Source organism: Heterocephalus glaber, unplaced genomic scaffold (assembly GCF_053883595.1).
Source record: "Heterocephalus glaber isolate CG9 unplaced genomic scaffold, H.glaber_assembly_v1.0 deba00001773, whole genome shotgun sequence".
Lineage (NCBI taxonomy): Eukaryota > Metazoa > Chordata > Mammalia > Rodentia > Bathyergidae > Heterocephalus > Heterocephalus glaber.
Genome location: NW_028258463.1, coordinates 10,221,713 through 10,234,879, shown reverse-complemented (window position 1 = coordinate 10,234,879; position 13,167 = coordinate 10,221,713). Strand labels below are relative to the sequence as shown.

At 44.7% G+C, this 13,167-nt stretch overlaps 1 protein-coding gene across 1 annotated transcript; it reads left to right on the top strand.

The window, feature by feature from the left end:
• The first annotated feature begins 491 nt into the window (after nt 1-491).
• Nucleotides 492-7,076, top strand: Krt25 (keratin 25). The gene is made up of 8 exons (XM_004859428.3): nt 492-979; nt 1,266-1,348; nt 1,929-2,085; nt 4,650-4,811; nt 4,897-5,022; nt 5,376-5,593; nt 6,275-6,342; nt 6,763-7,076. Exons 1-8 carry the CDS (start codon nt 551-553, stop codon nt 6,870-6,872), a joined length of 1,353 nt encoding a protein of 450 aa, XP_004859485.2. The 5' UTR covers nt 492-550; the 3' UTR covers nt 6,873-7,076.
• The last annotated feature ends 6,091 nt before the right edge of the window (nt 7,077-13,167 follow it).

Here is a 13,167-nt window from a genome sequence, read left to right as displayed (position 1 = left end):
AGAATTCCAAACAAACAAATGGAAAACCTAGCAACTGAAGGACCAGGATGGGAAGATCAGGAACACAATTCTATTCTCCACTGATCTTTCAAAAATTGTGAAAATATAAGCAGAAAAATGTCTCAGAAACTTCCAAACCTGCCTTGGCAAAATAGCCCAAACCATGATGCTAAACGTTTGCTCTGTAATGGACGGATGAGCTTTATCTTCTCAGGGTGGAAATAAAGGATGATTCACTCCCACATTTACAGTGTAATAATGAGCCTGACACTGCCCCACCCGACCCATTTCTCAGATAACCACCAACCCCAGGGCAACTGCCCTCCTACAGAAACGAGCCTGGCAAAGTTAGTTATTAATTAGGAAAAATCATCCAATTATGCCAACTTGCTGAGACCAGCAAGCTATGTTTTACTCGATGTAGGCAGAATTTCAGCCTGGACACCTTGGGAATTGTCTATAAAAAGGGAAACGCAGCAGTTGAGGGGAGAAGGCGCTGCACCCAGGCTTGCACAAGTTCTGTTCGGAGCCTCACCCGTGTGCCCTGATCATGTCTCTTCGACTCTCCAGTGGATCCAGGAGGTCCAGTCCCCGGCCTGGCACAGGATCGCTGAGGCTGTCCAGTGGAGGAGCCAGCTTTGGAGCTGGAAATGCTTGTGGCATCCCTGGCATTGGAAGCAGCTTCTCCTGCGCCTTTGGGGGCAGCTCCTCCATGGGAAATGCAGGGACCGGCAACCCCTGTGCTGGCTTCGCTGTGAATGAGGGCGGCCTGCTGTCCGGCAACGAGAAGGTGACCATGCAGAACCTCAACGACCGCCTGGCCTCCTACCTGGACAACGTGCGCGCCCTGGAGGAGGCCAACACCGACCTGGAGCAGAAGATCAAGGGGTGGTACGAGAAATTCGGACCCGGTTCTTGCCGAGGCCTGGATCATGACTACAGCCGATACTTCCCTATAATCGAAGATCTCAAAAACCAGGTGAGAAATTATATTTTGCAATCACATGTGTGCAGTTGTGTGTCTAGATCTCTCTTCACTGAATTCTGAAAACATCAGCCTCCCTTTTGTGATTTCCTGGAGGGAGTGTCAGCTTCACAGTGGAATAGCACTAGGTGGGCTCCTTGGTTACCTCATGATGAAAATGCCACCGACTATAAAACTGTATCCATTTTGGCTATTTCCATTTCCTCGCCTGTAGAAGAATACTTTGTGCCCATTCTCACTGTGATGAACTGCCTTCCAAAGTCCCTCCTCCCCTTTCTAGATCATTGCCTCCACCACCAGCAATGCCAACGCCGTGCTGCAGATCGATAACGCCAGGCTGACTGCTGATGACTTCCGGCTCAAGTAAGCTAACTCCCAGGGCAGAAAGAATCCATGATGATTAATGCAAAGAGCTCAGTCAGACTTATTTTGAATCCAACTCTAGGGCTGGTATTTAGCTCAGTGGTTCTGCTGCTGCCCTTGCAAGCACAAGGGCCTGAGTTCAATCCCCAGTACCGGAAAAAGAAATGAATACTAATAAGACTCTAGATTTTAGCAACTCTTACTCCAAAAAATGTAAAACACTTGGATTTAAAATAAGCAGGATAGGGTCGGGGATTTAGCTCAGTGGTGCCGCTGCCTGCCTCACAAGTGCAAGGTCCCGAGTTCGATCCCTGGTACCAAAAATTAAAATTAAATAAACAGGATATTATCCCTATTCTGCACTTTGGCTAGTTTCAGTAAACTGCATAATACTAGTATCCAGTAACCTACTTGTTTTACTCTCAAATACCTCAACATCTTTAAATTATTATTAAACTTTGAAGACATCTCTTATGGCCAAATCTGTCCCTTCTCAACCACAGAATCCTAGCATTTATCATCAATTGGTGACCCTTTCCCGCCAGGTAACATACTGGAAAATCTTTAATCTTTTTTTCAGGTATGAAAATGAGCTGGCTCTTCACCAGAGTGTGGAGGCTGATGTCAATGGGTTACGAAGAGTTTTGGATGAAATCACCCTGTGCAGAACGGACCTGGAGATTCAATATGAAACCTTGAGTGAGGAGATGACTTACCTGAAAAAGAACCACAAGGAGGTAAGAGTCGCTGGTCGGTCTCTCTGCCTTCCCTACCCCCACACACACCTGTGCCTGATGCGAGCTAACAACGTGCCTGCCCTCGTACAGAGGATACACTTGCTCACCGGGCGGCGAAGGCTGACCTGTCCATCCGCACTGAGCTGCTGGTATAGATCCACCTCATTCTCTTGTCTGGTTTCCCATGGGAAAAAGCAAGGAACCACGTTTTCCAGACCAATCAGGGTTATAACATCAGTGTTGGGCTGTGTAATTAGAGCTATGTTAAAAAGATCCACACAAGAGATTATGCTCAATTAGATAGAATGAACATACTTTAAGGACTTCCTGAGAAGCCTGGATTTAAATCTTTCTACAACAGTGGCACATTTAAAACACTAAAACATTAATTTCGTATATACATTGAGTATATATACTTCACACTATCGCATATTCTTAATAGATGTGGCCATAAAAATGAATCTCCAATTACACTGTTATACCAGAATTTACACTTCCAGGCACAGAGCATAGTTCCAGAAGGGGTCACTTTTGGGGGTTTTGGGGGGGAGGTAGTGTCAAGAGTTCTTTTAATTTTTTTTTAGTTTATTAGTACATGTGTATAGTGCATAATGTTCACATTCCTTGTAGCTGGGAAGTTGGCACATGTCATAACATATCTTCATTCCTTTTTCTCATCTCCTCTCCTTCCGTCTGTCCCTCACCCATCCCTGTTCCCTTCCTGTTTTGTTTTGGGGTTTTTTGCACATGTTTGCAGTGCCTAATGATTGCATTCCTCGTGTGGAGTTGGTATGCGTATGTAACACATCCTGATTCCTCTTTTCATCTTCTATCCCTTCCCTCTCTCCCCTCCCCTCCATCCCTCGCTGCCCTGCCTGTCTGAGAACAACCTGTCCCCTACTTCCTATTCCTATTATCTATCTTTACAACATGGGTCACTTTTGGAAGTGACATTCAAAATCAGATCAGGCAACAATTTTTTCTTTGGGATTGTTTTTAGAGCTACTTTTTTTTTTTTAAGTCTATCCTTTGAAAATGAATTTGGTATTTTTAAACAATCAAAAACATCCATAGTCAACCCAAAATGTGTGTGTGTGTTTGTGTGTGTGTGTGCATGTGTGTGTATGCATTCCATGATAGTTACTCAACAAATTTTTAATGAATTGGGAGCAATTGATTTTTTTACTTACGGGGAGGCATTAAAAAATCAGTTGTTTCTAATTCACTCAAAAGTTGTTGAGCAACTGCAATAGATATAATATATATCCTCAAGAGTAAAATCCAAATACAGGGAGAAAAGGCAGAGCCCAGCAAGGACACTAGAGCAGCCTGAGGGCTTCCCTGAGGAGGAAAGAAGCCTCTGTAACCATATTCAGATCAGCCCAGGGCAGAGAGGAGAGACACTGCGGCAGACGCACACCGGTCTGAGTGCCTTCTGTTTGCAGCCTTAGAGGTGATGCTGTTGTTCACGGTTAGGACTGAGTCAGTGCACCCTAACAGTGCACTGCTCAGATGGAGCCACGTATAGACTTTGACTACAAAATAGATTCAGCTTCATTCATGATAGCAATCTTTTTTTCTTTTTTGTGGTACTGGGAATTGACCCCAGGGCCTTTGCACTGCCTCTATCTCCAGTCCCTTTCAAATTTTTTATAATCTTGAGACAAGTTCTCATTAAATGGCTAAGATACCCAGACTGGGCTTGAATTTGTGACCCTCCTGCCTCCGCCAATAACCAGCATTTTTAAGTATTTATAGACCAGGCAGTATTACTAACACTTGCTATTATTAGTCCTTTCACTTCTTTGTAACAACCCAAAGAAGAGTTGTTAACTAGCTTCGAATTTTAGATAAGTACATCAAAACTTAAATAGGTCAATCAACTTTCCCAAATTCACGCAGCTACTGTGAGGCAGACAGAATTTACTAAGATCGTCTGATCCCACGACCAGCAGACTTGGGGGTGTCCACACGCTGGCCTAACAGGCTACTGGATTCTTCCTTCTGCAGGGCTGCACACACCCATGCACATATTTGTATCTCTTTGTGGTCCCTGCAGTTGTACAGAATCGCTCAAACTCCACCCTTTGGCTGTGTTCACGCCGCCAGTGCTCAGGGCGCAGCTGCATTTAGGACACCGAGCTGCTCTCAGCTGGAAGGAGGCACGTCCTCCAGGGTGGTGACATTTTCTCTCTAAACAAGTAGAATAAAAAATGGAGGACCATTGGTTTTCAGAACTTTTTATTAGGAAAAGGATTTTAGACTTGTTGTGGACAGCAGAGCTAAAACTGACGAGTTGGAGTCGTAGGAGCCAGAGTTTGGCTGGTGGGGACAAGAGCTCTCCATAACAATAAAAACTCTTCAGAAACAGGCTGCTGTGTAAGGCAGTGAGTCCACCATCCAGCAGAGGTAAGTGGAAGGGACAGGAATATAAACGGGGGGGGGGGGGGGGTCCCTAAACAGCCTGGGAAGGGGACACCAGACGACCTCCACGGCCCCTCCAAAGCTTCTGTAAGCGTCTAGGCTTCCTTGCAGGGCCGAGCTGACCCTGTGTCTGCTCCTAGGAAATGCAAGTTCTGCAGTGCGCGGCCGGGGGCAACGTGAACGTGGAGATGAACGCAGCCCCCGGCGTGGACCTCACGGTGCTGCTGAACAACATGCGGGCCGAGTACGAGGCGCTGGCCGAGCAGAACCGCCAGGACGCGGAGGCCTGGTTCAACGAAAAGGTGACTCACGTCCCACAAACCTCCCCTGTGCCCATGCGTGGTGCCCACGACGCTAAGCTTTGCGGCCTCGCTTGCATCCTTGCAGAGCGCTTCCCTGCAACAGCAGATCTCTGAGGACGTCGGGGCCACCACCTCGGCCCGCAACGAGCTAACCGAAATGAAGCGCACCCTGCAGACCCTGGAAATCGAACTGCAGTCGCTCCTGGCCACGGTATGCCGAGGACAGCGTCTTCCCTCTCCTGGCTTCCTTTGCAATATGTAGTGATCGGTTTGAAAGCCCTGACAGTGTTGAAAAATGTCCGCGTGTGTTTTTATAATTACCCAGACACGTAAGCAAAGAATAGCACTGTCTTTAGAGTAGCTCAAACAACTCCAAGGCCTCGGGTCTGTTCTACAGAAAAGAAAGGTTTGCCCGTGGAAAGCAGTGGCGCAGAGCATCTGAACTACGCATCGGTGTGAAAGCTAAAATGATGGCAGGAAAAGCTGCCAGGAGGAGGGAGTCCGACGTGAAGGGTATTTCTGCTGCTCTGTGTCTGACCCGAGGTCTCTTTGTGGTCATGACAGAAACACTCGCTGGAGTGCTCCCTGAGTGAGACCGAGGGCAACTACTGCTCACAGCTGGCCCAGATCCAGGCGAGGATCGCGGCCCTCGAGGAGCAGCTGCACCAGGTCAGGACCGAGACCGAGGGCCAGAAACTCGAGTACGAGCAGCTCCTGGACATCAAGGTGCACCTGGAGAAGGAGATCGAGACCTACTGCCGCCTCATAGACGGAGACGAAGGGTAAGCAAAGAAACGGGTGGACGTGCACAACATCCATGGACTCAGCCCTCTGCGTCCACGAGCTCCGCATCCTTAGGTTCGGTCAACCACGGGGGGAAAATACTGGAAAATAAAAAACTGTATCTGTACTGAACATGTACAGAGATTTTTCTTGCCATCATTCCCTAAAGAACACAACTATTTACATAGTGTTTGTACTGCATTAGGTATTATAAGGAATCTGGAAATGATGTGAAGTATATGGGAAGACGTCCATAGATCGTACACAAAACCTATGCCATTTTGTAGAAGGGGCCTGAGCATCCTGGGGTTTTGGGCTCTGCTGGGGTCCTGGACCCCATCGCTACCTACACTGAGAGAACAACTTACCTTCCAATTTGCTTTAAACTTAGACCCCTGGGCACTGAACGTGAACGAAGGTAGCTGCATTTATTATTATCACAAATGGTAATACTCTACTGCTGAGATATAAATTAGCAACGCTTTATCAAATAAAAATATAAAAAGCCCTGTGTTTCAGGTATGAAGATTAAAATATCACTCCTTCATGGTAATGCCAAGCAGGTTCAACTGGGTAATGCACCGAACATGTTCTCACCAAAGAACAAAAGAAAACCTAATCGTGGACCTAGAATTGAAGGAATTGACTCTCATGTGCTGTCTGTGGTGATGTTTTCACAGGGCTTGTAAGTCTGGAGGTTATAAATCGAAAGATTTTGGAGCCAGTAACATGGGAAATCAAATCAAAGGTAATTGAAATGAAATTCCATGTTATGCTCTACTTCATTTTCAACACACAGTTGGTGGGGCTGGGGATTTAGCTCAGTGGTTCCGGGGCCTGCCTCACAAGCACAAGGTCCCGAGTCTGATCCCCGGTACCAAAAAAAACAAAAAAACAAAAAAACACAGTTGGTGGCTTTTCTATTACCATGGCTTAGTAACAGCAGGTGTAATACAGATTTATACTAGACATCAGCACATGTCTAACTTTAATGATGCATGTTCACTTTATACACCCAGTTGCTATAAGTTTACCTAATCAAGTAGTCAAAATTCCCCAAACATGAGCCTAAGTATTTGTGCTTACTGTCTGTAGTATTATTCTCTGATAGGATTTCTTTTTCATCTCTTCTGACTCTCTAAAATCTCCTTATGTTTTAATATTTCAGATCCAATCAAAGCCATAGTGGTTAAGAAAGTCCTTGAGGAGGTCGATCAACGTAGCAAGATACTGACTACCAGACTCCACTCCCTGGAAGACAAACCTCAGAACAATTAACAGAGGGCACTGCCAGAGACCCTCGAGAAGAAAAGGCACTGAAATGTGTCTGGGGAAAATGAACACGTCTAAAGGGAATGCCTGCCCTGCTGTCTTTCTGTCCTTTCTCTTTCTGGGCCATCAACCCGTTCAGTGGAAGAAGGTCACACCGAAATCTGTTGCCAATTCTTCCTACTCAATAAACTTTCTTCCTTTTGGCAAGTTATTACCGGTGATGCTGTTTTACTTTAAAATGTTTACGAGTGATACAGATACAGTGGTACCTCGGTTCTCAAACTTAACTCTTTCCACAATTCTGGTCACAAACCAAGTTGGGTGAGAACCCAATCAAATTTCCCCATCAGGTCAACATTATTAAAGCTAACCATTGAATTTGATTCAGTTCTTGTTCAATTCAGCGTGTGACCAGAATTACGGAATTAAGTTCAGAACAGAGAAACTATTGTAGGAACATTTAACGGTTTTTAATTTTATGAAAATTTTTTTTAAATAACTAGTTTGCCCCCAGAATTTCATAAAATTTTCTCAATAATTCAAATTAGACAAATTCAGGAGGGAGAAATATATTTCTGCCTAAATCCTTAATTTGCCATACTTTAACCTAATAAGAAGCTTATTTCCTTTCATAGTTGCTGAAATGTATGCATTTCAGGTTCTTCATCTATAAATGAAGAATATGAAAGCACTACTTTCAAATAATTATTGTGGTGAAGATTAAACAAATATATTGTTATAAAACTCCCTTATGAGACAAGTACTTGAATACTTTAATTTTTAATACTTAGTATTTATAATGCTTTAATGTCCAAATCTCATTTCTCTTATGGATATACATTCAAGCAATATTCCAAATATAAGAGACTTTAACATCAAAGTTCCCGTTTAGACTCAAAGTGCTATTAATGGAGTCATCTACTTGTCCTACGCAGTTGATGTTTCCAGCTCTCTTGACCAATGGATTCATCCCTAATACAGGAAAATAAGCTAGATGAACTGAAAACAATTTTTTCTGATCAAATGCTACACCTAGATTCTTGGTACTGTTTGTATAAAGAAGATAAAAAATGAAATTTAAAATCACAACATTTAGATTCTATACTAGATTAGACACAGTGGGAGAGAGAATTAGTAAAGTAGAGTGAGGAGTTATCTGGACTTCAGCATAGAGAGAAAAAGGTGGATAAAGTACAGTGAGATTTCATTTCCCATTCTCCAACTTGGCAAGTATCAAAAAGTCTTACTGTACATGAAGATGTGGAAAAACAAAGCTCTTGTCATACTTGTGGGGTTGTAAATACAACCATTTGAAAATGTCTTTGGTTTTACCAAATAAAGTTGCATATGTGCATATTCTGCACAATAGGCTGGTGGCAGGGGAACAGGCTCATTCTCCTGAGGGGAGTCCACCCAGGTCCCCCGCTCTGTAACACCTATTTCCTCACTTTGTTGTCATTTCGTTCACCCATTCATCTTGTGACTCAGCCAACAGTAACCTCTTGACACCAGATCTGTTTTTATCATCTCTGAATCCTCAGGGCCTACCTCAGATTCAGAGCTGAATGAATAACAATATGACTCAGGCTTGTACCAAAAACAATTTGAATCTGCACCTAAGACTTGAAAGGAATTTAAATAATTAGTTATTGAAACACTTACATGCCAAAATAAACTTGGGTCATTCCACTCCGTATGGTACTTAGCATAATAAATCTCCAAAAGACATCTACGAAAAGCAGTGCAAAAGAATCAGATAATGAACCGGAAGTAGGGGGTGGATTGTATACTTGTCTTCCTGAGATAACTTAGGCCACACTGTGTATTGAAACAAGGAACCATGCTGTAGTAATATGACCAAACTGCCAGTAAAAGCAGCGATCCTCAGTTCCGTTCAAAGTAAGTCTCCTGTGGGATAAACAGCAGGTTAGCCCCACACCAAACACTGGGACGTGCATTCTCCTCCCTACTCCCAGGAGCGAACTGTTACCATCGAAGTTTACCTGGAAGGAGTGGGCAGGTCATGCCCCACGCCAGGATGCCCACATCACACGCACTCCCCAAGCTGGGAGCCCAGGGAGGGAGGCAACTCCTTCCAATGTACAGAGTTACAGAGAAGGCTGCAGAGGTTCTGGCACAAGCCACCAAACACCAAAGCACCTAGCAAGGCTGAGCAGTCTCTGTGTGGGCTCCCCTGCACTCTCTACCGTGAGCCAGGCCCTGCCCGCCATACATCTGATGAACGAACCAAAGACATGGCAGACTAAAGGAGAACAGTCTCCAACTGACTTATTGGAGAGGGCAGCATTGAGGAGAGGCTGAGAGAAGATTGTCAGGGTTTGGAACAATTTCTGCTCCTTTCCAGCTGTCTTTTCTTGGGCAAAAGTCATCTGGAGGCTTCGTTCCTCAGTTTCCCCATCTGTGCAGGGGGAGCAGCAATGGTCACACCTATTTCAGAGGGTTGTTGGCAGGATTAAGCAGCCAATCTGTGCACTTTAGAGAATTCTTGGTTCATGTAAGACTTCAATAAATGTATCAAGTATGATGAGGAGGAAATGAAACGTGAAAATTAATTCCATGTTATCTAAAACTCTGAAGATACGAGAGAGCTTAGAGGCCTTCTGACCATGCCACACTTCCTCACGAGGTGACTGAGACCCCAGGAGATGAAGGGGTTGACCCAGAGTCATCCCTGAGACTCGGGATGAGGCCATTGTCTTCTCAACCCTCTCGAAAGTGAACTAGATAATTCTCCTTGCTTTACAGTTAGTCTCAAGCAACAAGTTGAATAAATCGGCCAATTGAAATGAAAGCATTCAGAAACACATGACCTAACCCCAAAGAATGTGTTGCCAAAACGACAAGTCTTACAAGGAACATAGAGAGAACGTGACTCCTAATCCTAGCCTTTGTGACACTAATGCCCACAGCGCAGGCAGGACGCCTAAGATGCTTATGGCGTGTGGCACCGGCCCGCCCACCAGGACGATCCTTCCCAGAGGGGAGATGCTTCCAATGCTCAGACTAGCATCAAAGGCAGGAAGCAGCTGAAAGCTGCCCAGAAGGGGGCAGGAACATCACTGCCAGGCTCCGGGGGGCTTCCTATGGGCTAGATGTGGAAAGAGACTTATTTATACACAGTACTGAGAGACCGTGGCTATGATTTTTGAGTTATCCAGCGGACTCACTAACTTTGAACTATAACCCGAAGTTCTCAGTCCCCACCAGCCTCCAGGCTGCACTGCAGTCTCCTTAACATTCACAGACTGGTTTAGTTTGTCTAGTTCTTTAGAAAACTACACGCAGAACCTGCGGCTCCTCGTCTTTTCCACTGTAATCGAATGCTCTGCCCTAGGCTGTTGACAGTCTCGTCTCATGGTGCGCTACAATTAATTAGGAGCCATCGATTGAAAGGGAAGGAAGACAATAAAAGCCCCCTTCCTCCTGCTGTCTGAGTTCTGTTGTGCAGAGCGGTGTTGGGAACCCAGAACCATCTTCAGTCCCAAGAAGGCCTCACCAAACTCACCCGTGGTGTGAGACTGGGGTTGTGGCTTATCACGGGGAAAAGACTAAGACTAGCAAAGGTTAAAGGCACGAAGCGGGGAGTCCAGGAGAGGCCAGGCACAAGCTTCAGCTGTCCTTTCACAGAGAGCCACACATCGATGCTGTGTGACATCACATGGGTAACCCTGCTAGCCAGGGAAGCTGGCCCAAACCTGGTGTCCAGGGTCAGCCACCCAGCTATACAGTGCCTGTGTGATATTTGTAAACTGCTACAAAGGGGCAGACTATAAGGGGTAGGCTGAATTTCGTGTGTAAAGATCCTGGAAATTGGGAGATCCACATCCTTTTCCCATAAACTTCATTTCCTCAGGTACAACACCTGTCAGCCTGGAGATTTCCTCAAGAAAAGTGGATTTTCCAGCACACAGAGGGAACTCACAACAATGTAGGAAAATGCGTGCTTGACAGGAATCAAAACACCCAGGTTGGAACCCAGTTCTCACACTAGTGAACTATGTTAAGTAGAAGAAAAGATCACCATAGAACTTTAGCTTTGTTCTCTTTAAAAATCCCCTGCCTGCGTCTGACAGCCCTCATAGTTATTATAGATGTGTGTGTACAAGAGTGTTTGAAAACTACAGAACGGTGCAGAAATGCAAAGGCATCAATAGCAAAAGAGATTAGACTAGAAAATGATGTCTACGAAAAGAGCAAAAAGCCTTGAATCTGACAAATCATTAGAACAAATTTTTGAAGAGTGGCACAAGGAGGACAAGGGAGAGTGACATAGGCAGTGGTGTGGGTTTCCCTGCGGTCCGCACTCCTGTGGTTAAGGCCGTGTCAGGATGCAGGGCTGGGTGCTGCAAAGGTCGCCTTTTCCTGGGAGAAAAACACAATCGGACCCATAGTTACTGGCCTTCGGCAAAAGCAAGCTGCTGACTTCAAAATCAAAATCAACAGGGATTTGGTTCAGCCAAGATGGCCAAAACTATTACCTGGTAATTGAAGAACTAATGAGTCAAGAAAGGAACCTGTCTTCTTCAACTTCTGCATTACGGGTTGTAGTTTTATGGGATTTTTAAAATCAAAAAATAATCCATTGCACCATACATGGTTTTCTATGTTTTATAGTAACTGCTGCTAGTGATTAAAATCCAAGCATTATTTTTAATGGGCAAAACAGAATGATAACTGATGATGCTGATTTGTTGTTAAAAACAAAAATGATCCACAGTTCAAAGGGAGTTATGATCTAGAGTTGTTTATAAATGTTTTTGCTTGGCGCATGCCTGTTATCCCAGCTCTTGGGAGGCTGAGGCAGGAGGATCACCCTAAATTAGAGGCCAGCCTGGGCTACATAGTGAGTTCAAGACTAGCCTGGACTACATAGCGAGACATGACTCCAAAAGACAAAAAACAAAATCAAATAAATAAATGTTTTTACTTAACACATCTCCCACGTTCTGTATGTCAGGCATGGCTCCTGTCCTTTATAATTAAAACTTATTCAATCCTTATGAGAATCCCATGAGGCAGGAATGAGTCTCTTCATGTCACAGATGAGGAATCGGAGGTACCAAGAAGCCAGGCCACTTCTGCAAAGTCACGAAACCAGTAAACGGCAAGGTACGAAGTGGGGAGCTGAAAGTGTAAAAACAGCATTTTAGGCGCCAGGCCATTCTGACATTTTAGAATATATTTTCCCACAGAGACGATGGTAAAAATAGCTACAAAATCAGGTAGCTGAGTTGAAATCCTGCGGATCCCTGGCTCTCCTCTGGTGCGCAGCTCACTGACAGTGGCTGGGTTTAATGCAGAGCGGGCTCCCCAAGGGGGACCTCGTGCTCGAGAGGCTGGGACCGCAGACGACAGGTGGAGGCGTGGACTTAGTGGCGAAGTCACAGCACAAAACTTTGGGGCCAGAGCGGAGAGAATCTGGGCTGCACCGTGGGGCAGCAGGGCCAGGCTGTGAGTCTGTGACCTTCGGTCTGGAGGAGGGCATGGAAGGAGGTGAGCTCCTGGAGCCAAGCACCATGGAAACTGGGTCCCTAACTGGGGCAGCTGTTTGTCAGCAAGGAGAGAACAGAAATCAGCCATCTGCACCTCAGACTCCATCTAGGTCAGCGCTGGGACAGGAATAACCTTCCTGCTGCTACTCAGTAGGAAAATAAACATGGAAATTATGCTTCTTACCCTTTCTCAACATTGGGAAAACACAAAAGTCTTGCGGGATTGTGGGAAATACTACAAAAGCAATGCGCTAAGTTCCTCAAGAGCAGGGACCATGACTTGTCTGTGTCACCCCTAAGAACTCGCACAATGTCTTTACAAGACGCTCAACTAACAATGGTGAATTGGCTTATCAACTGCTGGTACATAAAATACAAACTCAATAAAGTAAATAACAGTGATAAATTAATGGGAAATATATAATAGAATAATTGATGACTAGATAGGATAATCAACTAAAAAATACATCAATAGAAGCCCAAGTGAAAGGTAAATAGTAAATAAATGGAGCAATAAAACCAGTTATTAAGCACTGTATTCATTATCAACAGCACAATTTGAAATAATTACATTGCCTTGTTAGATATGTGAGCAATGAAGAAAACAGACACTGAATTTGTCTTTGCCCCAATTAAGGAAGCTGAAGCTCTTAAAATTCTCATTTTTAATTTGTAAAAATCTGCATGGTAGAGCAGAAAGGTGAGATTCCAGTTTATTCAAACATGTATCCTGACCCAATATTCTTTTTGGAAACAACACCAAAATTTAAAAGCAATGTAGGGTCTTG